Here is a 22,674-nt window from a genome sequence, read left to right on the forward strand (position 1 = left end):
AATTGTTTAGATTTTTTTTTTCTTTTTTTCTTACATTTTACTTTCTTGTGTAATTTAGCAATTTTTTCAAAACTGTTACACTCAATTATAATTTAAGAGAAAAAAGATTAATTAGTTTAGAAAATGTGTGTAATTTATTATTGAAAATAAACTTTCTTGTGTAATTTAGCAATTTTTTCAAAACTGTTACACTCAATTATAATTTAAGAGAAAAAAAGATTAATTAGTTTAGAAAATGTGTGTAATTTATTATTGAAAATTTTACTTTCTTGTGTAATTTAGCAATTTTTTCAAAACTGTTACACTCAATTATAATTTAAGAGAAAAAAAGATTAATTAGTTTAGAAAATGTGTGTAATTTATTATTGAAAATTTTACTTTCTTGTGTAATTTAGCAATTTTTTCAAAACTGTTACACTCAATTATAATTTAAGAAAAAAAAAGATTAATTAGTTTAGAAAATGTGTGTAATTTATTATTGAAAATAAACGGCATGGCAATCGATTAATTTTTTAATTCTCGTGCGATTGAACTAAAAAAAAAAATCAAGGACATGTCGACTGTCGTAATAAAGTAGCACTTGTTTGGTTAAAGAATAAAAATACCACATGCTTTTTATCATTTTAAAAAAGTTGTGGTCAGAGTTTTTGTGTACATATATCTTCTTTGGGGGAGTGAAGCTCTCATCCATCACATGTTCTTTTTTTGTGACACCTACTTTTTTGGTTACCAATCAACCCTCTTTTTCTCTCTTCTACTTTCTTACAGTAGAAAAAAATAACGACTAAGAAAAATAAAACTATCACAATTCACAATGACATGAATACGTGCAAGTGCAATCCCATACAAGTACAATTTAATATTCATTACCTTTGTCCCCAAAAAAAAAACTATATATTTAATTTCATTGCCAACATCGAGATATATAAACCCTTTTTGCTAGATATGTATAATAGACCTTTCATGAATCAATTTAAGAGTAATTTGAACCAACCTTGGTGCTTTTTTAATACAAATGAAAATAAACTTTTCATTCAAAAAAATAAAAAGAAAAGTGACGTATGTAATGACACATGACTTCTTAGCAGTGTTCTAAAAAGCGGTCTAGGCGGTCGCCTAGGCCCCGACTAGGCGCTACGCTCTCATTCGACGCCTAGATAACCGCCTTGACCGCCTAAAATTACATAGATCTTGTTTTAATGTATTTTTTCAATTTCAATTAGAGTTTTATTTATATATATAGTTATAAATATTTATATATTATTTAATATAAATATAAATAAATATTTTATCTAGTTTTTGTTTATAATTTCATAATTTTTAGTTTTATATTGATATTTTATATAACTTTTATATATAATATCATATTTATAATGTATTATGTTATAAACGTCTAAACCGCCTAAAAAATCGCCTAGGCCCCGATTAGACGTTCTAGGCGCTAGGCATTGGGTCACCGCCCGCTTAGCGCCTAGCGCTTTCTTGAACACTGCTTCTTAGTTAGTCTATAGATCCGTGGAGCCATCGTCCTCTCGTGTTGAAGACTCCCTCTTTTCAAGCCAAAGTCACTTGAATTAATTATCATGTTCATGTGGCTCTCTCTCTCTCTCTAATAGCGAAAGGGATTTAAAAAAAAAACGCAAAGCTATCTAAATCAATGAGGACCCCTCCAATTATGAGTCTCAAAATACTTTGCTAAAACCAAAAGAAGAAAAAATGGAACTTACGTTTTTTCTTTTTTGTCTTAGGAGTATATTTTGTTTCCTTTCAATTTCAGCCGTTGAAAGGACTGTCTCTTCGAGTGTGGAAAACACAAAACCCTGTTTGTTTGATGCTTCTAATATAGCCATGTATTTTCGATCAGGATTAGTGAACAATAAGACTGAACAATAAGAACAAACCAATTCTGATATGAGGTCTTCTAAACTAAAATACAGGGTCAATATGAACCAGATTTCAACCATTTTGTTGAATGCAAATAAGATTTGACTATGTTATGCAAATGGCAACAACCCAAAATGGTACTACTAGAATTGTTATTATATAACTTATCTCGTAAAATTTAAGATTATTGAAGCAGATATTATGTATGATTTCAGCAATACTGTGAAAAAGCAATATACTTTAATTCGAGTGTTTTTTGGGGACAAACTATAATCAAAATAAATATTAATGGACGGTCCATGTTAGTATATCGTGGGAATATGCCTCAACTTTAACAACTATTATAAACAGCCACATAATTGTCTCATAAAATTCAATTTTGGCGACTATTCTTTTTCTTTCTTCTTTGGTCAAGAGATGCCACTTCTTAGTTCTTACTGTACCCAAAACCATTTCATTTTCTGATTAAAATAATGATATAGTTGTGTGTATGATTTTACGTTGAAAAGAATATTCTTCAACTTTAATATTGGGGGATTGACAATTTCTGCATCATCCAAATTAGATAAAGAAAAAACGCTATCGACTTTTCAGACAGATAAATTCGAAAACCACCACTGTTTTTTCCTTGGATCTTTTCGTATGCTTGGAAAGAAAAGAATGGTAAAACACTTGCAGGTTTTGTTTAGATTTGGCTGCTAAGAAATGAGACATATCGCCCTAAAGAACTGAGTCTAGTGGGTAATTGATAAATGAAATGTGTCTGCGACAAAAAAATATAATTTCCTTATTGAGTTTGTGGATAAACTTATACGTTTAACTATAATAATGAAGTCGCTTTCAAGATTCCAACGTCCTGATATTAAAAATAAAAAAAACTCAAGTTGTGTATCTCCTTGTTTCTACTCATACTATAACCCAAATAAAGATTCCACTTAAATACAAAAACAAAATAACTTAATCATAATAGCAACTGCATAACAATTAGTAAAACAAAAACAAAAAATTCCTTTGAACTTGCTTAATTAAGGATATGTTCATCAACTAAGAACCAAACATCGCTAAAGATTCCAACTTTGCTAAGGACCAGATAATACAACTTACATTTTCGTTACAGAGGTTCTCAAAAAGATGATACAAGGCTTACCGGTTCTAAGCAATGTAGTTGATCTGAAACAGTCTGTTCATTCAATGCAAAAGTGCCCATCACATCTGAGGAAGAAAAAAACTTTGGTTAAGAACAAGCATCAAGATCTTGATGGTCAACAGAGAAAGATTGAAGTTTGATGAAGATTTTGTGTGGATTAGTATCCACAAGATTCATCTGTATCAGAATACAGAAAAAAAGAGGAAAGAGATTTTTGTCACCATTGTAGTTACACTCGTTCTTCAGAGCTTCACTTCCACATCAACACCAGCAGGAAGATCAAGTTGCATCAAAGAATCGATAGTTTGAGCAGTCGGGTAGAGAATATCAATCATACGCTGGTGTGTCCGGATTTCAAAATGGAACCTAGCATCCTTGTGTACGTGAGGAGACTTAAGAACACAGTAGATACGCTTCTTGGTTGGCAATGGAACAGGACCCATCGTCTTTGCATTAGTATTTCTAGCAGCATCAAGAATCTGCTTGCATGAGTCCTCAATAAGAGGCACCCAGTATGATCTAAGCTTGATCCTAATCTTTTGCTTTGGCGCCATCTGCTAACAAGAACAATGAGTCTCCACAAAAAAAAACCCTCGAAACAAAACTCTAGTATGGCAAAGAACATTCCCATGAAAAGATGATCATAACTGCTATTTCACACTTCTCTTCTGTATATCCAAGATGATATTGGATAAGAAGATCTATCTACTTGAAAGTATATCTTTCTAATCAACGGGATAATTGGTACACACGACACTTTATAGTTTTTAGTGCTGTGAAAACATAGTAAACCAAAAAAAGTCTATTGCTTTGACGAAGACACGGACATAGAACACACCAATTCATTAACTTCTGCGTATCAAATTCAAGCAGTGAGCTCTAACAGTAATAGAATGTACCTTATCAGCATCTACACTGATGGAGGAAGAGCTCGGAACCTGAATCACACACGGACACAAAGACTATTATTAAGAAAATTAACATCAAAATGCTAAATGATTCTGCAAAACAATGTCTTTCCCCCAAAATTTCGCATTATATCTGCAAACAATCGAAGAATCCGAGAGTGTACCTCAGAGGCGGGTTCATCGAGAATTTCTGGAGTTGGATCTAGGGTTTCCGGAACCGCGATGACCTTCGTAAGAGAAACGGAGGGTTTAGTAAGGACGGAGGAACTAAGGCCGCCATGGGTAGACGATGAAGGTAGCAGAGAGACTTTGAGTCTGTTAGAAGAAGGCGAAGAGCTTGGAATGACGAAGGAGGGTAATAGAAACGAAGATACAGTAGAAACCGCCATGGAATTTTCCTGAACAAGAATCGATTTCTCTTCTTCTTCTTCTTCTTCCTCTTAACGTTCCAAGGATGAGGTTTCTTCTTCAGCTGTTTCGTCTCGAGGGTTATCCATTTTATCCAAAACCTTTTTCCGTCTTTTTTTAATGATGAGATATTATTTATTCGAAGCCCATTAATAAATCATTTGGCCCAGTAGAATTGGAATCCATCAAACTAACTTAATATTGCATTGCATATTTTTGTTATCTTATACGTTGTTTCTTTTGGGGACCAAAATATTCTAACCTAGTAAAATATTATGATTCATTTGTCTTTCGGTATTTCTTTCTCGTGGATTGTTGTTATCTAACAATGTCTTTAGAAGATTCTTTTGTATCTCATAAATACTTTTGGAAAATTCAACTCACAAAAATTCGTTAAGTAGATGGGAAAAAAAGTGGAATTCAAAATTAACTACTACAGTACTTGACAAACAAAACCCCATGAATATATGCAATGAATGTGGAAAAAAATGGACATATACGACAATCAAGTCTCATATAAATATTCGATGAAATAATACTAACTCAAAAAAATATAACTTTAATTTAAATCTAAAAGACAATATCAAGGAAAGGCTAGCTATGGTAATTTTATAAAGTATTCTACAACCATTATTCAATCACCACTATTGAATGCATTGTTCTTTCATCCGTATACCTTAAAATATATATATGTGATCCATAATCTCACACGGAAATGTAAGGTATTGGCGTAGTGCTAGAATATAATTATTTAGAAAGAAAAATACGTACATATAGAAGCCTAACAATTAACATAATGATATCGCCATGCAATTTAAAGAAAATGACTTAAACCAATAAAAGACAAAAAGACAATGACATCTTCTAAAAATTATAGTCCACACACGCCCTCACACTATTCAAAGACCAATCATCCCTCACTATTCCGTTTATATTTGTCTCAATCATCATGAGCATATTTATATATATTAATTAATCACAAACTAATTAAGTATCCATAATTTAACACACCATAAAAGTCTTGTATAGCTTGATGATTTAAACATATAAATCCGAATTACATCAAAGCTCATCAAAGATTCGGAAGTTTTGGAACACTAATACCAAAGGTTGTTGTTTCGTTTCCATAACATCTAACCAATAATATGCCAAAAGAAAACATGGATTAGTTGACAAACAAACAAACACTGAGATTATTACTTTGATCCACATTACTGGGAAATCAAACTTCACACGTGGCATGCAGCCATGCATCTTCAAACCAAGGGGTAGTTTTGGTTAATCATCCAAATATGCCCATTGGCACCAATTCCCTCAATAACTACTATAAATACCAAGGCCGTTGAGTGTAACGCTTTGCACAATTACACTTAAACCTGTTTATTTCTCCTTCTTCTTCTTATTCTAGTCTTCATCATTCACTCACAAAAACAAAGAAAAGAAACCAGAGAGATGGATCAAATAAAACCGGAGTTTCTGAAAAAATTGACGAAGTTTATAGCAGTTTCGATATGGATTTTCTCTCTTTTAACCACTCACAACTTCTATTTATATAGATTCATGATTCAACTCGTAACACACGCAGTAGATAAAAACTACATGTTCCTCCTCTGCAATGGTCTCTTAGTGGTTGTTGCGAAGTGCTCTGGTTTGGTCGCTTCGTCGAAACCAATAGAGAAATTTTGGAGTAATACCGATAAAACCTTTGATTATGGAGATTTCGAGAGTTACAATGCGATATTGGAGGTGAAGTATAATTCTGTTAATGGAATAGGAACAGAGTACTCCTTTCTTCTTGCAGAGGAAGTTACTGTAGAGGAGGATACAAAACATCAAGAAACCGAAGAAAACGAAGAAGATGACGATGACAACACATTAGCAGATAATGAAGGAGAGGAAGAGTGTGATCTTCGTGACGGATCTATAAACGAGGAAGAAGAAGAAGAGAACGTAGAAGTGATGACATCGACGGAGGAGGAGATGAATAAGAAGTTCGACGAGTTCATCAGAAAGATGAAGGAAGAGCTTAGAATCGAAGCTAAACGGCATTTAATACTTGTTTGAGTACTACTTTATAGTTAATCAGTTTTGTTTTAAGTTTAATCGCACCAAGTTACGTTTTCTAGCTTCTTCTACGTACTTCCTTCTATCCTTTGTAAGCATCTCTTTTAATGGAATAATCCTTTTTAAATCTAAGTTATTCTCTCGCGTTACACTTTTTATATTATAAAAAAAAAGCTCCCTCTTAGATTATATACTATGCAAAAATGAAGCTCATTAAGTACGATTAATCTAACATATGATCCTATACACACATATGACATATACATACCAAATTATATGTATATATATTTCATATTGAACTCCATTATTAGTTCTATAGCCTAGACTGATGATGTACTACATGTTTTTAGCGGTGTGTTGTCTGCACCCGATAGTTTGGGGGGGAATAATGCTGTCCGTGCATGCACACGTGTATACATTTGTAAAAATGAATTTTCAATGTTAAAAAAAAAATGTGTATGACGAATATTCCTAATTCGATCGATATGTTTGTTATAGGAGAATGTGCTTTCATATATACACGATATTTGATTGATTTATCCATTCCTGATTTCTTGGCTAGTTGATTTTTGTTGAATGTTTAATTTTCTTGACCCGATAACTTTTGCTTCCGTCGACAACAGAACTTAGAACAATCATGTTTATACACTACAAAAAAGAGGTGTTAATTACCATGATTCCGAAGCTAGCTTAAAGCCTTGAACCGTTAAAGCTTTTTAAGTCACGGACTCACGGGCACACCTAACGATTGTGCTACATGGATTTGGTAAAATAGTCGCGAGCCCTAAAATGATAACTATAGAGATTTTGAGACTCATTACAAAATCAATAATGTTATATATACATTAATTACGTCAAAATGATGTAATGTGTGTTAGTGTGTACATATATCTATTGATCCCATGATCCATCAATCTATATGTGCAACTAGTAGAATAATTATCAACGAATATATTATCTGCTCTGTATATAATCGAATCTGTATTAAAAAGTAATTTAAGTTTGCTTTAAAGACTCCATAGATTCTCTGCTCTCCGCTTATAGTTTTAGACCTCCATACTTTCTTTTTCAGTTCCCCACTATCCTACCTATATATCCAATCCATCACTAGTCTCCATTAGATAATTTTTATTTGAATATTAGAAAATGGAGTTATTGTGAACTTTGTTTAGAATCTTCTAGTCGATCGTTGGGTTGGTTTTCACTTTTTTTTTTTCTTTTACTTTTCTGAAACGGTTCAACTATACAAGCATCATCATGTTCCATTTATTGTGATTTATATTTTCTCTAGTCCTTTCGAGAGGCTGGTATTTAAAAGGAAAACATTTGATATGACGACTAATTCAATTGATGATCAACCTGAAAACCCCAAAAAGAAATAACCAAACCAGAAAGAAGAGGTTAGTAATGAATGTAATATGTATCAAACAAGCACGAATGAGACCGTTTGAATGGATACTGAAGATTGCGTTATCTGTTAATTAATTATATGTAAATATTATTACAAACACCCGTAAATTTTCTTGGTTAACTAGTTTAAGAAATGACTGAGAGCGAAAGATCTGTCGTCGAATAGTGATAGACTATACGATTTTGACACAGCAGAGTACATGTCCAGTCCCGTTCATATATTTAAAATGGACTCACTTATACAACTAAATATGACAAAAGAAAATAAGATAATAAATGGGTCAGCTTATTTCATGTTATACAAAATGATATTAGGCTTTGATTGCAACAAGTTTGGCATGTAAGTATTCTAAACTAACGACTTTATGCATCTTAGTTTGTATCATCCGACATGTATATAGTTTTCAATTTTGGCGATCATATAAGATAACGGTTCCAAAATAAGCCGTAAATACCTAACAAGAAATGAATGGTAGTGTATAAAGCAATCATGGAGCTATCTACACATACCAAAATCCAAAATTAAAAAATAAAGTAGAACCGAAAGACATGGAGAAGGAACAGTAAACTCAATCAATGAGACAAAGAAACGAAACAAAAAGAATCAAGTTATAACAATAAAACAACTAAAATTAAGTGGGTCCAATTCCTATTGAGAGGAAAAACTAATTAACAACATGCATGTATACAATCATATGCTCAGTAATGTTCAAACTTCAAAAGCTAAAGCCAAAAACCATATCAATATTCGTAAGATGCTGGAAAAAAAAACGCCGTATTATGTTTCAAGTATGTAAAAGGAAAGGAAGCTATGGTACTAACTACCAAGTCAAAATTATAAAATTTGTTCTCTAATTTTTTTTTTTTTTTTTAATTGCTCTTAAGATTTTTTAAATAAAATCTTTTGGTGACAACCACAAAAGGCAAAACGATGAGAGAATGAACGGTCGAGTTTGAAGTAAGAAGTAATCAGTACTTTGTTCACTGGTCCCTGTGGGTGGTTGGTTGTGTACGGGGACTCGGGGAGGTTGATGGACCCATCACTCATCACTAAACCTTGGACGAGTAATTAATTAATTAGTGTTAATAGTCTATAAAACTCATTCTATCCTAATCAAAATGTATTTTTTGTCCGGTTAGCTCTAATCGCCAGTACTTTCACGTTTGTTTAGCAACAAAGTTAGAGTCCTAAGCATAAAATCAATGTTGATATCCTTTATTATTGTCGTCATTTCATTGCTAAACCAACAACGCTGAAATGAACACATAGTTATTTGTTGTCGACCAAAAACAATTCATGTACGAATAGATGTCTAGTTAAAGAGATAAAACATGGTGAAATGAACAATTCATCAACACTTGGGTAAAATCTAATCATTTATGTTGAATGAAATATAATGAAAATTATACTCATTCTACTAAAATAATGACCATAATAAAAAGAGAAATGTGTCAAGGACTTTCATAAAAGTTGGACTGGCACTAGTATCCATCCAGTCCATTAATCAACAATTTGTGTTCTTGGTTCCAAAAAAAAAACAGAATTCACGTCTATAACGCAATCGCTATAAAAAAAAAACAGCGATCAAGAATATAAACCAAAACGTGGTTATGAGACAAAAAAAAGAAAAGAAACTTCATCTTCCTCAATGAGACATTACATGATCACGCATCCTTTACCCGACGAACCCGACGTCCGATACTGCGGTTCTACGTAAGCGTAACTATGCACCGGTCTTGACGGTGGCGCCGGTAGACTATAAGACGGCGGTGTTGTATGCGGGTTAGTCACCTGCCGTGGTGCCTCCGTATGCCGCGGCGGATTAGACGCAGGGTGAGCATAGTTTCCGCCATAAACATACGGCGGAGGAGGGTATGGATACAACGAGGGATATGCATAATTACCACGGGCGGTGGAAGGAATGTAATATCCTGATTGACCGTAATAACCGCCGCCGCCACGAGGAGTCATAACTTCGCCTTCGAAACGGAGATTAGTGATCTTTCCATGTTCACCGTACCGTTCAATAACAGCCAACAATATATTAGGGTTAACGCTCGCCTTGAGTTTCATTGAGTTGTCGTCACTCACGAAATCCACAGAGTAAACTCCTGCAGTAAGTAATATTGGAAATTTTGAATATCAACAAGAATCATCAACAAAACAATATACACAAACAAACGTAGACAGACACGTACCGTTGACACAATGCATCACTTCTGACACTTTTTGCCGACAAAGCTCGCAGCTTCTGTTCACTTTCATCACACAGCTCTACAGAGTTATTAAACAACATTTCTTATTAAGGAAGAAAAAAACACACACATATAAACATGAATCAAATCAGAATCGTTTGGCTAACCATATCGACAGTGTAATCCATTGCTGAAGCTTGTGAATTCGTTTTGTTTGGTTGCTTGGTCTAACAGCTAAACTACACAAGTTAAATGGGTAAAACGTCTAGATTGTTATAGTTTTAAGGCAAGTGTATCTGATATTTGATCGCAGATGAATATTGTCTTTGCCTAAAATGGCGTCTTTTAAAGGATATCGGATTCCGAAAGGGATAATTTGATATCTGAATAATCTTGTAATGAATCCTACAGTTTATGCTAATTAATTATAGATTGCGATATTGTGATGAAAATGAGAAAACAAATCATTTTTATATACTCTGTATCTTGGAAATAGAAGATTGAAGAAATGAGAATGAATATATATATGCATATTCATCTTCGCAATATGAAAATTTAAACTTTATTCAAGACATAAAATCTCTAACATTTAGAAAGGAAATCAAAGTTCCGAATAATAAAAATTGAAAAAAAATCACAAGAGAGACCAATATAACCATGTTCCTTGCAAGTGGACTCATTGGTAGTGATAACAAGATACGAGCCCAACATAATATCGCATTAAGACAGTTAAACCAGTTGCCAAACACTGATCAAGCACTCTTAATCGTCAAACAAGCCAGACGAAGAGACCGAGCTGGAATAGTCCGATCTCGAAGAGACCGAGCTGGAATAGTCCGAACTCGAAGAGACCGGGCTTGAAGAGACCGGGCTTGAAGAGTACAGACTCGAAGAGACCGGGCTGGAAGAGTCCGAATTCGAAGAGACCGGGCTGGAAGAGTCCTGATCCGAAGAGACCGAGCTGAAAGAGTCCGAGCTGGAAGAGTCCGAGCTGGAAGAGTCCGACGCCAGACTTAAAGAGAGCAGAAATGAAGAGGTATCCGAAATTGAAGAGACCTGACTGGAAGTGGCCTCTGAACTTGAAGAGACCGGACTGGAAGTGGTCTTCTTCTTACCAGCGGACAAGTCTGGTAGGTACCGAAAGTAACTCTGTAGCTTGCCATTCTTCACTAGCTGTGTTGCTTCATCAATCTTGCCTGCACCCATCAAACGCTCGACCACGGGTTTGTACATGTTCGGGCGAGACAGGAGCTTGTGTTTGATGGCTTCTTCGGAGATCTCAACCGCTCTATCTAGATCACCTTTCTTGCAGAGAAGAGGGATCAACAAACAGTAAGTCACTGTATCAGGAGTCAGACCCTTCTCCTTCATCTCATTGTACCATTTCATAACCTCCTCAAGGTTGTTATCACCGCGGTAAGCCGTGATGAAAGCATTGTATGTATGAACATCTGGGGAGATCCCTTCAGTTTTCATAACATTGATCAAGTCAATTGCATCAGTGAACTTCTTGTTCCGGGTCAGACCTCTCACTCTAGAGTTATAACTCCTAATGTTGGGAGCAAGATTCTTGGATTTCATCAAATCCCAAATCCTATCTCCTTCAACAAACAATTCCCTCCTATAAAACTCTTCTAACAGAGTGTTGAAAGAGATCAAATCAGGCTCAAACCCATTCTTCTCCAGCTCCTCAAAGATAGATAATATATCATCCATAGAGCCTGTACGGCAAAGTGCCTTGATCATGGTATTATAAGTAACCAGATCAGGAGTAATACCTAGCTTCTCTGGCAACTCCTTGAAGGCCTTCTTGGCCTCATCAAGCTTCCTTGAATTAACATAAGCCGATAAAAGCGCATTGAATGACTTCACAGTTCGTTCACAGTTTAGCTCAGGCATTTCATCGAACAACTTATGCGCATGCTCAGCCATTCCTGAGTATCCATAAAGAAGCATTATACGGATAACGAAATCCTCCGACTTTATGTCATCGAACTTCTTCTGGTATTGTAGAACTTCATGGATCGTTGAGAACTTCTTTGCTTCCCTGAGACGGCGAATAAACGCACTGTAGAGTCCATGGACTTGCCGGAAACCCTCCGACTCACAAGATCTCTTGAACTTCTCTACTTTCTTCGTCAATTTCGAATTTTTCGATTCCTTGGCGTCATTCGACAAATTGCCTCCGTCTCCTACAGAGGCGGAAGAAGCGGTGGATGCCTTCAATTTACTAGGGAATTTGTTGGATTTGGTTTGGCTTCTGGGTTTTGCGGACTTAGCGGTGGCGATTGAAGATTTTTTGAAGATTCCATGGAGGCGAGTGTACAGTGACGAGCCCACCTTGCTCATAGCTTCGTGCAGGTGGTGAAAATGTCGGAGTTGAGTGTGAGGGTTTTAGGGTTTTGGACTGTTTGGCTCCGGCTAGGTCTTAATGCAGAAAATGCGAAATGCGTCTTGTTTTAACAAAATAGAACAGCGTGCCGTTCTTTCTCACTGGACTACGCAGCGTTTTTGTGTATAACTATCGATTCCATGTCGTTTTTTTCCAACAAGAGAAGGAAATAAGAAAATTTCTTTTAACTTTGAAAACTGAAAGCAACACAAACACTACAGATAGTTCAATTATTCAATCACCGCTCTCGCAGTTTGCAACAAGACACTAAAGAGACGAAACATAGACTAAATTAAAAACTAGTTAATAAGCCTTGCCAATGAACTACTCTTTGGGAGAGAGACGTAGCTTGCACTGCAAATAGTCATTCGTCTTTGCGAGCTCGACAATCTCTTCAGCTTCGTCTTGCTTGGACCCTTTCACCAATGTATCAACTACCTCCTGCAAGACAGCCTCATCGACTAGCAGACGCTTAACGAATATCTCCTTGCAGAGCTCATAAGCAGACTCTAAATCGCATGCCTTACATATTGCAGGAAGCAATGAGTTAAAGACAAATTTCATTGGGCGGCAACCATTCTTCTCGATTTCCTTGTACCACGTTATGGCTTCATCCAATCTTCCTTCACCGGCAAATCCTTTTATCATAGCAGTGAATGTGAAAACATCAGGTTTCAACTCATTAACCTTAAGTTCGTCAAAGAGACTAACCATCTCTTCTGATTTCTTCTCCATGGCTAGTCCTAACAACCGAGCATTGTAACTACGGATGTCTCGCTTAACCTTCTTCTCAACCATTCTAGCCCATATCTTTTCTCCTTCCTCAAACTTCCCTTTTGTATACGACTCATGTAAAAGTATATTGAAAGTTATATGATCAGGTTTCAAACCCTTGTTCTCAATCTCATCAATCAACGCAACAGCTTCAGTGAAGGAACCTTTTCCACACAATCCCTTGATCAAAGTATTGTAAGATGCAACATCTGGTTCAATCGAGATCTTACCTGGCAACTCCTTGAAGATACTTTCAACCAAATCGAACTTCTTGGAGTTAACACACGCATTCAGTAATGCGTTGAAAGACAACACTGTTCTTTTGCAGTTTCTCTCAGGCATTTCGTCGAACACTTTCTGTGCATTCTCAAACATACCGACTCGTCCGTAGAGATTGATAATCCTCGCCACGAATCCTTCCTTTGACATGTTTGGATACTTATTCTGCTCCTCCAAGATCTCCTCGACCCACTCAAACTTCTTGGCTGCAGCGAGACGGCGAACGGTCTTCTCATAGACGGCTATATTCTTCCGGAACCACTCTGCTTGGCAGGCTTTCTTGAACTTCTCCATGATGAATTTGGGGTCGCGTTCGTCATTTACGAGAGTGATGAGGGATGGTCTGGGTGACGAGGGTGTGGCTGCTGCAGCGGTAACGGCGGAGAAGAAGCGGCGATTCGTGGGGGTGCTCAAGCTTAAGTTGCCACGAAGGAGAAAGCGAGAGAGAGACGACATCGGTTTTAGCTGTGTGCAAAGGTTTTTTTCTCTTGTTTTGGATCGGTGTTCGAAGGTTTTAGTCACAGGGGAACGGCTTTAGTACTTCAAATTAGGTTTTGGTAACAATAGAAAGCAAATGAACCCTAAATTACTTTTGTATTATTCAAAATCAAATTTACTTTTGTATTATTCAAATTCACTCATTAGTGAATTACTTTGTATCATTAAAAATTAAAAACTGAGATTTTTTTTATAATCTGTATATTTATGATTTTCCATTAAAGTTATGTTCATTTGCCCCATCTACCAATGCATTGGGTGTTTGCACTAAAAAGCTTAGGAGTCATAAAAAACGATGAGCATTACCTTGAGTTGGAGACTCGTATGAAGCTCAAGGTGAGCTTACCTCACGACGAATCTTAGAAGGAATATAAACCTCTGACAAAAAGGACAGTGAGTGAACTGAGAGTGCTTCGATCTCAAACTTCACTCCTCTTTTCAGCATCGTTTCAAGTTCCAACCTTAGACAACCAAAATCGTTTTGATCAAAACTAGTTTTTCTACTCTTGGATGAAATGTAAATACCAAAAGACAGGGAAGTTTGTTTATACCTCCATCGCGGCATTTCACGCTTCAGGTAGCATCTAAGCAACAATGCTTCAGTTCTTTTCTTATCTGTTAGTGAAAATTGTTACAGACTCAAAAAAGGAAGCAGTGAAAAATAGGAAAATCTAAAGATTAAGGCGATAATAAGGTGTTTAATGATCTCTTACCTTCTTCTGTCAAAGGCAAAAGACACTGTTTGGGAACACTGTATATCTCAGAGTCTGAAGGAAAAGCTCCCAACCATTTCATATCTGGTGCTCGTAATGATTCAATATCATAGGCCATTTGCTTACAGAAAAATAACAAGTAACATAAGGAAAATGGTTCAAAATGAAATGGGTCAATGCCATATGGATCACTCTCAACAAAAACAATGCAAGCGGTGATATTTTTCGAGTTCAGTCATCTATATTTTGTAACAGAATCTAACCATGGAGCCAAAACGGTATGTGGCTAGGATCTCAAAGCCATATGGATCACAGTCGACTAGACAATGCACAGGTAGATGCAACTTCTCCATGAGGAGTCGCAAGAACCTGGAAAGAATCTGTGTTATTCGCTGATATATATATATATATATATATATCAACAGAAGATAATGTCTGATACAATAGTATTCCAAGAACCTGAGATTATGTTATGTACCTTCTTGTTGAGACATCTGGATATCCTCTTCCCTGCAAAAAACAATCGTACCTTTGATGTGAAACAAAAAATGGAAAGAAAAACTAGTCAAAACTGAAATCAGTACGAATGAATCAAATGCAGTGCTTACTGTGATAACAATGCAGCGGTTCGTCTTGCAAAACATGTCATTTGCTAAACGCTGGAATACTATAAACCAGGGATGAAGTGATTGATCAGTTGGTAGTCATAAAGAAAAAAAAAAAACCATCTTCCTGGTTACTATACAGATAGAGGGTTTTACCTGTTTCTTTTTCTACAACCAGTATGTACTCTGCTAAGCTAACAATATCTGCAAGCAGGAAGATGACATACAATTATACTTCCTGACGCCAACATAAAAAGTGAATCTTATATTTCCTGATGTCAGCTGAGATAAGAGAATTTGACTTCTCCAGAGAGCATAAAGCATCATTTAAAATGATTGCAAATATATGATACCTTCGACTTCCTCTACAAGAACAGGAACGGGATATGCCTGAAATGAAGTAATTTGCAGAGTTATATACTTCCTGATGCCAACATAAAAAGTGAATCTTATGTTCCAATTCTTACAGTGTTCAAGCTGTTTAAACAATCAAACTTTCTTCCAGCTTCCCTAAATTTTAACCATCCCATCACCAACCTACAACACAAAAGAATGATGAGGTGGATCCTAAAAGAAAGACATGCCTCAAGATAGAAACACTGTACTTGTTATCAAGAGTACCCACCCGTTTCCAACAGAAACCTACAAAAATATCACATGAATCACATCCTCAATCGCGGATTATAAATCTTCAGAAGTAACATCGAAGGTGAAAGTATTCAAGTACTAACCACATTCAAGTTGTACCGACTACACTGAAAAAGAATGCATATATCACCAATGGCGCGGTCCACAATGGATTGTGCTGTGTAGCAGACGAGAACAGTGTTACTAGAAAAGGCGAAGAAGACAACAAGAGTGATGCATAGCTAATATATGTGAATGTGAATTATCCAGAACAATTAACCAGAGACATCCATAACTAAAACATTAATGTTCCTTTTAAATTTACCTTTGAATGCTGAAGGATGCATGTAGTAGATATCTCTTTTGGATGCATGTCTATTTTCTTGAAGAAGTTGTTGGACAATCAACAATACTCTTAGCAACATATCTGAAAGTAAAAACACCGCAAGAAATTGCATACCGTGATACTCTAAACCAAGATAACACTGATGATGGACTTGTAGAATTATCTGAAACCTGACTCACCGATTCTGTAGGTTTGGGGTTTCCTCTCAAGAGTGAGAATTTCCTGACCCTTTGGTGTATCAGAGCTGCATAAGCTATATTATATATATAGACCGCAGAAAAATCGATGAATTAGTCCAGACTCTTAGTTTTAAATACTCGTTGTGCTTAAATCCTTCAAAAATTTGCTCGAACCAAGACCAAACACGTCTGATTTTTCAATCTAGAGGCTACGAAACGTGGTCGTCTCTCTACAATAGAAGAAAGAAGGAGAAAACAACTTTGAAGGGAAAAATTGAAAATCGAGATCCAAGAGAGACAAACCAATCCGCTTCTGGATTGATGCAATAGTTCCTGAATCGATTGATGGAAATTTTTGGAGATCTTCCTTCAGCCAGATCTTCAACGATCGATCGAGTAAAATCTGCTCAAAATCGAAATCATCGACTAGAAATTTCATCCTAGCTAGAGGACAAATTTGGGATTTTCTGATACCTTTGATCCTTTGAAGCAAATTAGTCGTTTCTGAAATCGGAAATTTTCCCTCCATCTCTTTCGTGTATAATTTTTTCAAAACCGAAAAATGAATGCAATGGCCGACTATTTTTTTTGTAGACGGGAACAAGTGAGGGAGGGCTGCAAAAACCTTGCCGTTATAAACTTAAAACGAAAACATGCGTGTCGTTTTTTTTTTATGATGTTGGGCCGTTGCCATTTTTAGGCCCGATCCTTAACTGACGTGTCATCTTTGTTGAAATGTTCTTATTAGTGATACTGATGCCAATATACTTGTCACTTGGGAGTCTTTTTTTTTTGGGGCAGCCTATGATATGAGTGAGTCATATATATATATATATATGCACTAATAGATTTGAAATAGTTTAATGTATATGGTAAATTAGATTAGAATTAGTTCTAGTGGTCGAGATTTGTTCATAAGTTTTATGCTCGGGCACGTGATTAACGTACCAAAATGTTCGAATCTATGCTATTCTAATCTTTTCTTCTCTATGATAGCTTCTTCACCTAAATTTTTATAGAATCTAAGAATATACTACTTTCACCTATTTTACCTGATAACGAAATAGTGATGATTATTCAATACAAAAAAAAAATTGTTAAATAAAAGAGGCCTCCTGTGTATTTGAGTATTTCTAACTAAAATACAACAGTGATAACATTTAAAATGTTTTCTTTCGTTTAATTAGTAAACAAATGAAAAGCTGTCGCGTCGGTGGTTGGATTTCATTCGGAAAGATTTTAAAAGTAAAACCATGCACGGATTTTAAGGTCGTTCAACATTTTTTTTTTATAAAGTAAATCATATCAAAAATGTAACGTATCATATCAACTAATGATATGATTTTTATGCTTAGACAGAATCATCGATTAAAATAACAAAAAAACAGCATAAAGCAAGATTTATTCTTATTCCTCGTGAAATATTACATTTGTAATTTTGTTTTCTCTAGTATTAAAAAGGAACAACTAATTAACGGAAATACTAAAAGGAAGAGAGATCTCATACTTAGTCAAGTTTGGTGAAGCTATCAAACAGAATGTCTTCGTGTTGTCCGCCGACGACATAGTCAAGAATCCCTTCCGCCGCCACTTTTAAGCCGGCGCCTTCGCCTGGGATGATGGTAGATGAAGCCGGAAGGTCGGAGGTGCGTGCGAAGAAGAAAACAGCGGCGAGAAAGAGAGCGGTGGAGAGAATAAGTGGCCAGAAGTAAGATAAAACGGTGAGGAAACCGGGAGAATAAGTGACGAGGGCTACGGTGAGGAGAGATAAAACAAAGGCAAAGACGATTTGGAACTTAAACTTCAAAAGCTTCTCCCGGAACTCCATCTCCGATCACCGACAAAGATCTGTGACTGTTCACTTGTGTTAACACGAGAAAGATAGACTGAAGAGAGATAGAGATATCTAAAAGAGAGATACAATGCTAACTCTCTCTCCTCTGAGTGTGTCTATACGTAAAGAAATAGGAAAGATTCTCTGCTGACAAGGATAACGTCAAAATCTGAAGTAATTTTTTTTTTTATGTCATAGTTATTTATTTATTTATTTTATTTTTTCATCCGTTATTTTGTTTTTAAACGCGTTTGAAAATTATAGTACTGTTTTGCTTCAAACTTTTGGTTCAGTGACTTGTATGAACATTTTTTTGTAAAGTTGTCGTAAAAGTCAAAGAATGAAACATTTTCTGACATAAATAGTAAATCGTACGAAGATAAAATAATGATTAAGAGAGATATTTCAATTCAATTATAATTTTTGTCCGTTTTGTATGATTGATTTATCAACTTTAGATTTAGGCGTACCAAACTATGATATGGGCCTTTATAGCCCGATTTGTTTTTCTAACAGACATTATTCTTCTTGGGAAGTAAAGTATCAATCTCGCAAACGCTGAGGCATTCCCTGATTTCCCTCCCTTTATATTGTTCGTAACATATGTGTTTACATATCAACAAACAATTAGCATCTCTACAAGTTTGCTTTTGCTTAGCCTTTAACGTCACAAGGCTCGAACCAGACGAGCTGCAAATGCTCCATCTAATGAGTGCTTCACTGGGTTTGATAAAAAGAAGCCTTGCGAGGTTACAAAACTCGACGGTACGAAACTGGTTACTGGATCTATGGAGAACTCCTGTGAAAGCAGAAAGACTATTTGTTTATATCAACATCTCAACGCAAGCAAATGGACTATAAAGATTCTTACAGGATGTCTTTCGAGAAATGCTTCGACCCTTCCTTCATTTTCTTCAGGGTCTATAGAGCAAGTACTGTATATCAAGACCCCACCGTGCTTCACCAGTCTTTTGGATTTTCATTCAGGAGCGTCACATAGAAGAGTATCAGATAGGTTTCACATAAGTGTTTCAGAATTAATTGAGTGACTGATCAAAATGTATGTACAGAGTGCATACTTGGAGGCAGAATCAAGAAGATCATCCTGCAGTTCTGTGAGCTCTACCATGTCCTCAAGTTTACGGTTCCATCGCAAGTCTGCTCTCTACAAAACACAGAAAAACGGATTTGGTTAATCAATTGATAAGTTCAGGTCAATTCAAATAGCAAAGGAAACCTTGCTGGCAAAACAGTTAGATAAAACTTCTCATGTTAACCTTGGAGAGGACGCCGAGTCCAGAACACGGGGCATCTAGCAAAACTTTGTCATATTGTACCTCACTGGCTTCCTAAAACACATTAAATTGGAAGCAAGCATGTGAGTAGCTTACAAACCAGGAAACTTCAGTTACTCAAATAATGTTGACTTACAGCAAAGACACGAAGATCGGAATGAATGGTTGTGATAAGTCCATCAACTTGGTGTGATTTTGCAGTCTCACCAAGAATTCTCAGCCGTCCTTCATTCACATCCATAGCATATATCATACCTACAACCGATGCGAGTTTGCCAGTTTGAGGATGGAATTAGTCAAGTATAGTAGCAAAGTTGCTCAAAATAGATGATTAAATTCAACATTGATGTGCACTAAAGGAAAATAAGGTCTTTGTAATATTACCTTGGCCTTTCAAGCAAGATGCCATGAATAGGGTCTTTCCTCCAGGAGCAGCACATGCATCCATTATCCTCTCGCCTGGCTGAGGTTTCACCACTGAGACTATTAGTCCTGCAGTACCAGATGTGGGAGATATGTAGATATCAAAAGAACAAAAGGATTTGGATAAACTTAAATCTGTTTACAGCAAGAAGAACTAGTGAAGAGAAGACTGTATTCTTTCTCAGTAGCAGTCCAAATAATTACAAGACCAAACTGACCTGCACTCTCATCCTGAACTGAACAGATGCCTTCTTTCAGTAAACCAGCTTGCACAACTATCTGTTAAAAAGAAAAGAACAATGATCAATTTTGAAACTTATCAGCAACAAAAGCAAGGAGTGTAGCCAGAAAAAATGAGGATTTAAGCAAATTGTCAACAAGAGGACAATTCACGGTTACATTATAAACACCTGCAAGCCTGTTTTGATGCGGACAAATTCCTCCAAATGTAAGGACAGCTCGTGTGGAACCTGCAGTATAGGAAAGCCATAACTGAAGTAAAACAAAGCATAAAAAACAATCATGTGCCTGGTTTTACACCAACACAATGATCCACCTCGGATAAGAAAAGAACGTGAAAGATACCTTTAAACTGTTTAGACGCTCCACAAGGTCTGATCTTGCAATGCCCCTTCCCGTATTGGCTCTGATATCACTAGAAAAGTATTATCTGCCTGACAGTTGATAGCTTATCTTTCCGTGTGAAAGCAAAATGAATTCTGGAGATAAACCTTAAGCTAAATCCAGGATCATTGTTGTTCCATGTCATCAGCGTTGTGGCTTCTTCCAACCCAAGATACTTTACCCATCGCCTAACCATCCACTGGGTAAGGAAAGGAAAGAAAATGAGAGTATATTTCATCAAACAGAAATAAGGCTCCATTGCGGTTGTTCAGCATTAATAATCATCCTCACAGCTAAAACCCACTAATCTAAGAGACTCACAAGTTCAAAGTTCGATATCATAACAACAAATTGCTCTAGCTTCATATTAAAACCGCAAGCAAAAGATGAGGTTATAGCTATACAAACTTACAACAGGATGTGAATGAAGAGTAGCAAGTGCACGTGCTTGTGCACGATCATCCCCTTCCACTTTGGGTAATGGAAGGGCGTCTTTTTCCTGCAGATCCCTACGTCAGAATTCATAGAAGCTGAAGTTTGTTTGATTAAGTTAAACTAAAAAGAAAAATGAAAAGTAAGGAAGAGAAACCTTAAGAGAGACAAGCTTACGAAGAATCCCATTGACAAAATCTCCAGCACCAGGTCTGAGGGCAACCTTTGCAAGCCTTACGTTCTGGAAATGAGCAAGTAAACAATAAAGATAAAGAATAAGAACGACTATATCAGAAAAAATCTTTGACCTCACTAAGTTAGTAGGAAGAAAATTATGCAGAATATGATTAAGGCTATTTGGCGCTCATTTCAATGACCAAATCTACCTTTGGAACCATTTATAGAGTAAATTGAGAAAGAAAATACGTAGAAACTAGTGCTACTTATACCTCATCAACAACAGCATATGGCGGCATATCACGCTTAATGATCTCATATACACCAATGCGGAGAATCTACAACAGAAAACAAGGTTTAAGGTTTGAGAGGCGCGATAAGTTTGACGACATTGCTGGTAGTCTGCAAAGTCTGACAGCGACAAACAAAATTCACAAAGGGAGTTGAACCTGCAATAGAAGAGGTTCCATATTTCGAAATGTTCTTTCGTTGTGGCAAAGGGAACCAATCAAATGATCAAGATATCTCCTCCAACGTATTGTTCCTCCAACAACATCAGTAACCTAATTATTTGCAAATAACTGACTTTAGGAAATCACAGTTTTTCCAAATCGTAAGAAGTAGTTATCATCAGTCTCCAAGATTTAAAGTAAATGGTCTAGAACAAGATAAGAGTGGCAACACTAACCAGTCTAAGATCCCGGTCATCCAAATCGCGAGTCCGAAAACCGATTGTCCTCTCAACATAACTCATCTCATTGCTCCCAGACCCTTTTCCTTTCTCATTCAGAAGATCAGCAAACGCACCACCGTACTCAATTCTCATCAATCTGACTGCAGATACTGTTCAAGCTCCACAAACAGAACTGATATAAGATACTGGTAAAACTCAATTCCACTCATCAATATTGATAACAGACTCCAAAAGACTAAACTTCTAAGTACTCGATAAACACAACAATTCTACGTCAATCTAGATTGCCAATGTAACAATATATCACCACTCAGTTAGTGAACGTAACTAAAGCAATGGATTACTCTACCAGCTCTATGTGGAGAAACCTCCAAATTCAGATTCTGGGGCTTCCGCGACGGAGCCCCCGGACCTGCAAAATAAGAAATTTCCAAGTAAAGAACAGAGATTGAAGACAGAACCAAGCAGAACAACGTCGATACTGCCAATATTTTTCTATTTTCATAAAGAAACCAAAAGCAGTAGAGAACCATTTACCTCTTCTATCTTGCGAAAAGGGTTTTCGAGTCTTTGGGGTTCGCTTAAAAGACCCTGGAGAAGCTTTCTGCGTTTCAGCAGATAGATACACACGGAATGAGAGCAATTGCGCCATGGATACTCTCTACTGCTGGAGCTAGCTAAACCTGGGATTATAAAACTTTATCGTACTTTCAGAACAAAACACTCTTTTTCGAATAGAGGGTTCCTCTGGAGTATCGAAGCAAC

At 36.3% G+C, this 22,674-nt stretch overlaps 8 protein-coding genes across 13 annotated transcripts; 1 reads left to right on the forward strand and 7 right to left on the reverse strand.

The window, feature by feature from the left end:
• Positions 1 to 2,872: 2,872 nt before the first annotated feature.
• LOC9321011 (30S ribosomal protein S10, chloroplastic) lies at positions 2,873 to 4,449 on the reverse strand. The gene is made up of 4 exons (XM_002884899.2): positions 4,104 to 4,449; positions 3,931 to 3,969; positions 3,253 to 3,585; positions 2,873 to 3,096 (listed from the first exon to the last, which is right to left on the reverse strand). The coding sequence occupies exons 1-3, from the start codon at positions 4,326 to 4,328 to the stop codon at positions 3,274 to 3,276; spliced, it is 576 nt and encodes a 191-aa protein (XP_002884945.1). The 5' UTR covers positions 4,329 to 4,449; the 3' UTR covers positions 2,873 to 3,096; positions 3,253 to 3,273.
• A 944-nt stretch (positions 4,450 to 5,393) lies between these two features.
• On the forward strand, positions 5,394 to 6,540 carry LOC9321012. Its single transcript, XM_002882760.2, has one exon. The coding sequence runs from the start codon at positions 5,800 to 5,802 to the stop codon at positions 6,409 to 6,411; it is 612 nt and encodes a 203-aa protein (XP_002882806.2). The 5' UTR covers positions 5,394 to 5,799; the 3' UTR covers positions 6,412 to 6,540.
• A 2,239-nt stretch (positions 6,541 to 8,779) lies between these two features.
• Positions 8,780 to 10,256, reverse strand: LOC9318873. Its single transcript, XM_002884900.2, has 3 exons — positions 10,185 to 10,256; positions 10,021 to 10,096; positions 8,780 to 9,933 (listed from the first exon to the last, which is right to left on the reverse strand). The coding sequence occupies exons 1-3, from the start codon at positions 10,203 to 10,205 to the stop codon at positions 9,479 to 9,481; spliced, it is 552 nt and encodes a 183-aa protein (XP_002884946.1). The 5' UTR covers positions 10,206 to 10,256; the 3' UTR covers positions 8,780 to 9,478.
• A 307-nt stretch (positions 10,257 to 10,563) lies between these two features.
• Positions 10,564 to 12,516, reverse strand: LOC9321013 (pentatricopeptide repeat-containing protein At3g13150). The gene has a single exon (XM_002884901.2). It carries the CDS (start codon positions 12,364 to 12,366, stop codon positions 10,780 to 10,782), a length of 1,587 nt encoding a protein of 528 aa, XP_002884947.1. The 5' UTR covers positions 12,367 to 12,516; the 3' UTR covers positions 10,564 to 10,779.
• A 63-nt stretch (positions 12,517 to 12,579) lies between these two features.
• Positions 12,580 to 14,147, reverse strand: LOC9321014 (pentatricopeptide repeat-containing protein At3g13160, mitochondrial). Its single transcript, XM_021031737.1, has one exon. It carries the CDS (start codon positions 13,916 to 13,918, stop codon positions 12,734 to 12,736), a length of 1,185 nt encoding a protein of 394 aa, XP_020887396.1. The 5' UTR covers positions 13,919 to 14,147; the 3' UTR covers positions 12,580 to 12,733.
• Positions 14,148 to 14,152: 5 nt separating this feature from the next.
• On the reverse strand, positions 14,153 to 17,192 carry LOC9321015 (meiotic recombination protein SPO11-1). Of its 2 annotated transcripts, none has more exons than XM_002884903.2 (15): positions 16,905 to 17,192; positions 16,734 to 16,833; positions 16,431 to 16,504; positions 16,231 to 16,332; positions 16,010 to 16,083; positions 15,904 to 15,920; positions 15,746 to 15,815; positions 15,632 to 15,668; positions 15,435 to 15,482; positions 15,282 to 15,340; positions 15,152 to 15,183; positions 14,937 to 15,042; positions 14,674 to 14,794; positions 14,512 to 14,575; positions 14,153 to 14,421 (listed from the first exon to the last, which is right to left on the reverse strand). In XM_002884903.2, exons 1-15 carry the CDS (start codon positions 16,957 to 16,959, stop codon positions 14,292 to 14,294), a joined length of 1,089 nt encoding a protein of 362 aa, XP_002884949.1. In that variant the 5' UTR covers positions 16,960 to 17,192; the 3' UTR covers positions 14,153 to 14,291. The 2 variants fall into 2 exon arrangements, with proteins under 2 accessions (XP_002884949.1, XP_020887397.1); XM_021031738.1 differs by having other exon boundaries at positions 14,267 to 14,421; positions 16,734 to 16,809.
• A 621-nt stretch (positions 17,193 to 17,813) lies between these two features.
• Positions 17,814 to 18,382, reverse strand: LOC9321016. The gene has a single exon (XM_002884904.2). The coding sequence runs from the start codon at positions 18,256 to 18,258 to the stop codon at positions 17,938 to 17,940; it is 321 nt and encodes a 106-aa protein (XP_002884950.1). The 5' UTR covers positions 18,259 to 18,382; the 3' UTR covers positions 17,814 to 17,937.
• A 326-nt stretch (positions 18,383 to 18,708) lies between these two features.
• On the reverse strand, positions 18,709 to 22,593 carry LOC9321017 (probable ribosomal RNA small subunit methyltransferase B). 5 transcript variants are annotated; one of them, XM_021032840.1, is made up of 17 exons: positions 22,447 to 22,593; positions 22,259 to 22,321; positions 21,904 to 22,058; positions 21,665 to 21,778; positions 21,488 to 21,553; positions 21,196 to 21,279; positions 21,019 to 21,105; positions 20,714 to 20,805; positions 20,568 to 20,628; positions 20,393 to 20,452; positions 20,201 to 20,261; positions 19,944 to 20,051; positions 19,696 to 19,814; positions 19,542 to 19,613; positions 19,344 to 19,429; positions 19,136 to 19,232; positions 18,709 to 19,063 (listed from the first exon to the last, which is right to left on the reverse strand). In XM_021032840.1, exons 1-17 carry the CDS (start codon positions 22,559 to 22,561, stop codon positions 18,932 to 18,934), a joined length of 1,572 nt encoding a protein of 523 aa, XP_020888499.1. In that variant the 5' UTR covers positions 22,562 to 22,593; the 3' UTR covers positions 18,709 to 18,931. The 5 variants fall into 5 exon arrangements, with proteins under 5 accessions (XP_020888499.1, XP_020888498.1, XP_020888497.1 ...); XM_021032839.1 differs by having other exon boundaries at positions 20,568 to 20,637; XM_021032838.1 differs by having other exon boundaries at positions 22,238 to 22,321; positions 22,447 to 22,589.
• Positions 22,594 to 22,674: the final 81 nt, after the last annotated feature.

The sequence above is a fragment of the Arabidopsis lyrata genome, assembly GCF_000004255.2.
Source record: "Arabidopsis lyrata subsp. lyrata unplaced genomic scaffold ARALYscaffold_3, whole genome shotgun sequence".
NCBI lineage: Eukaryota > Viridiplantae > Streptophyta > Magnoliopsida > Brassicales > Brassicaceae > Arabidopsis > Arabidopsis lyrata.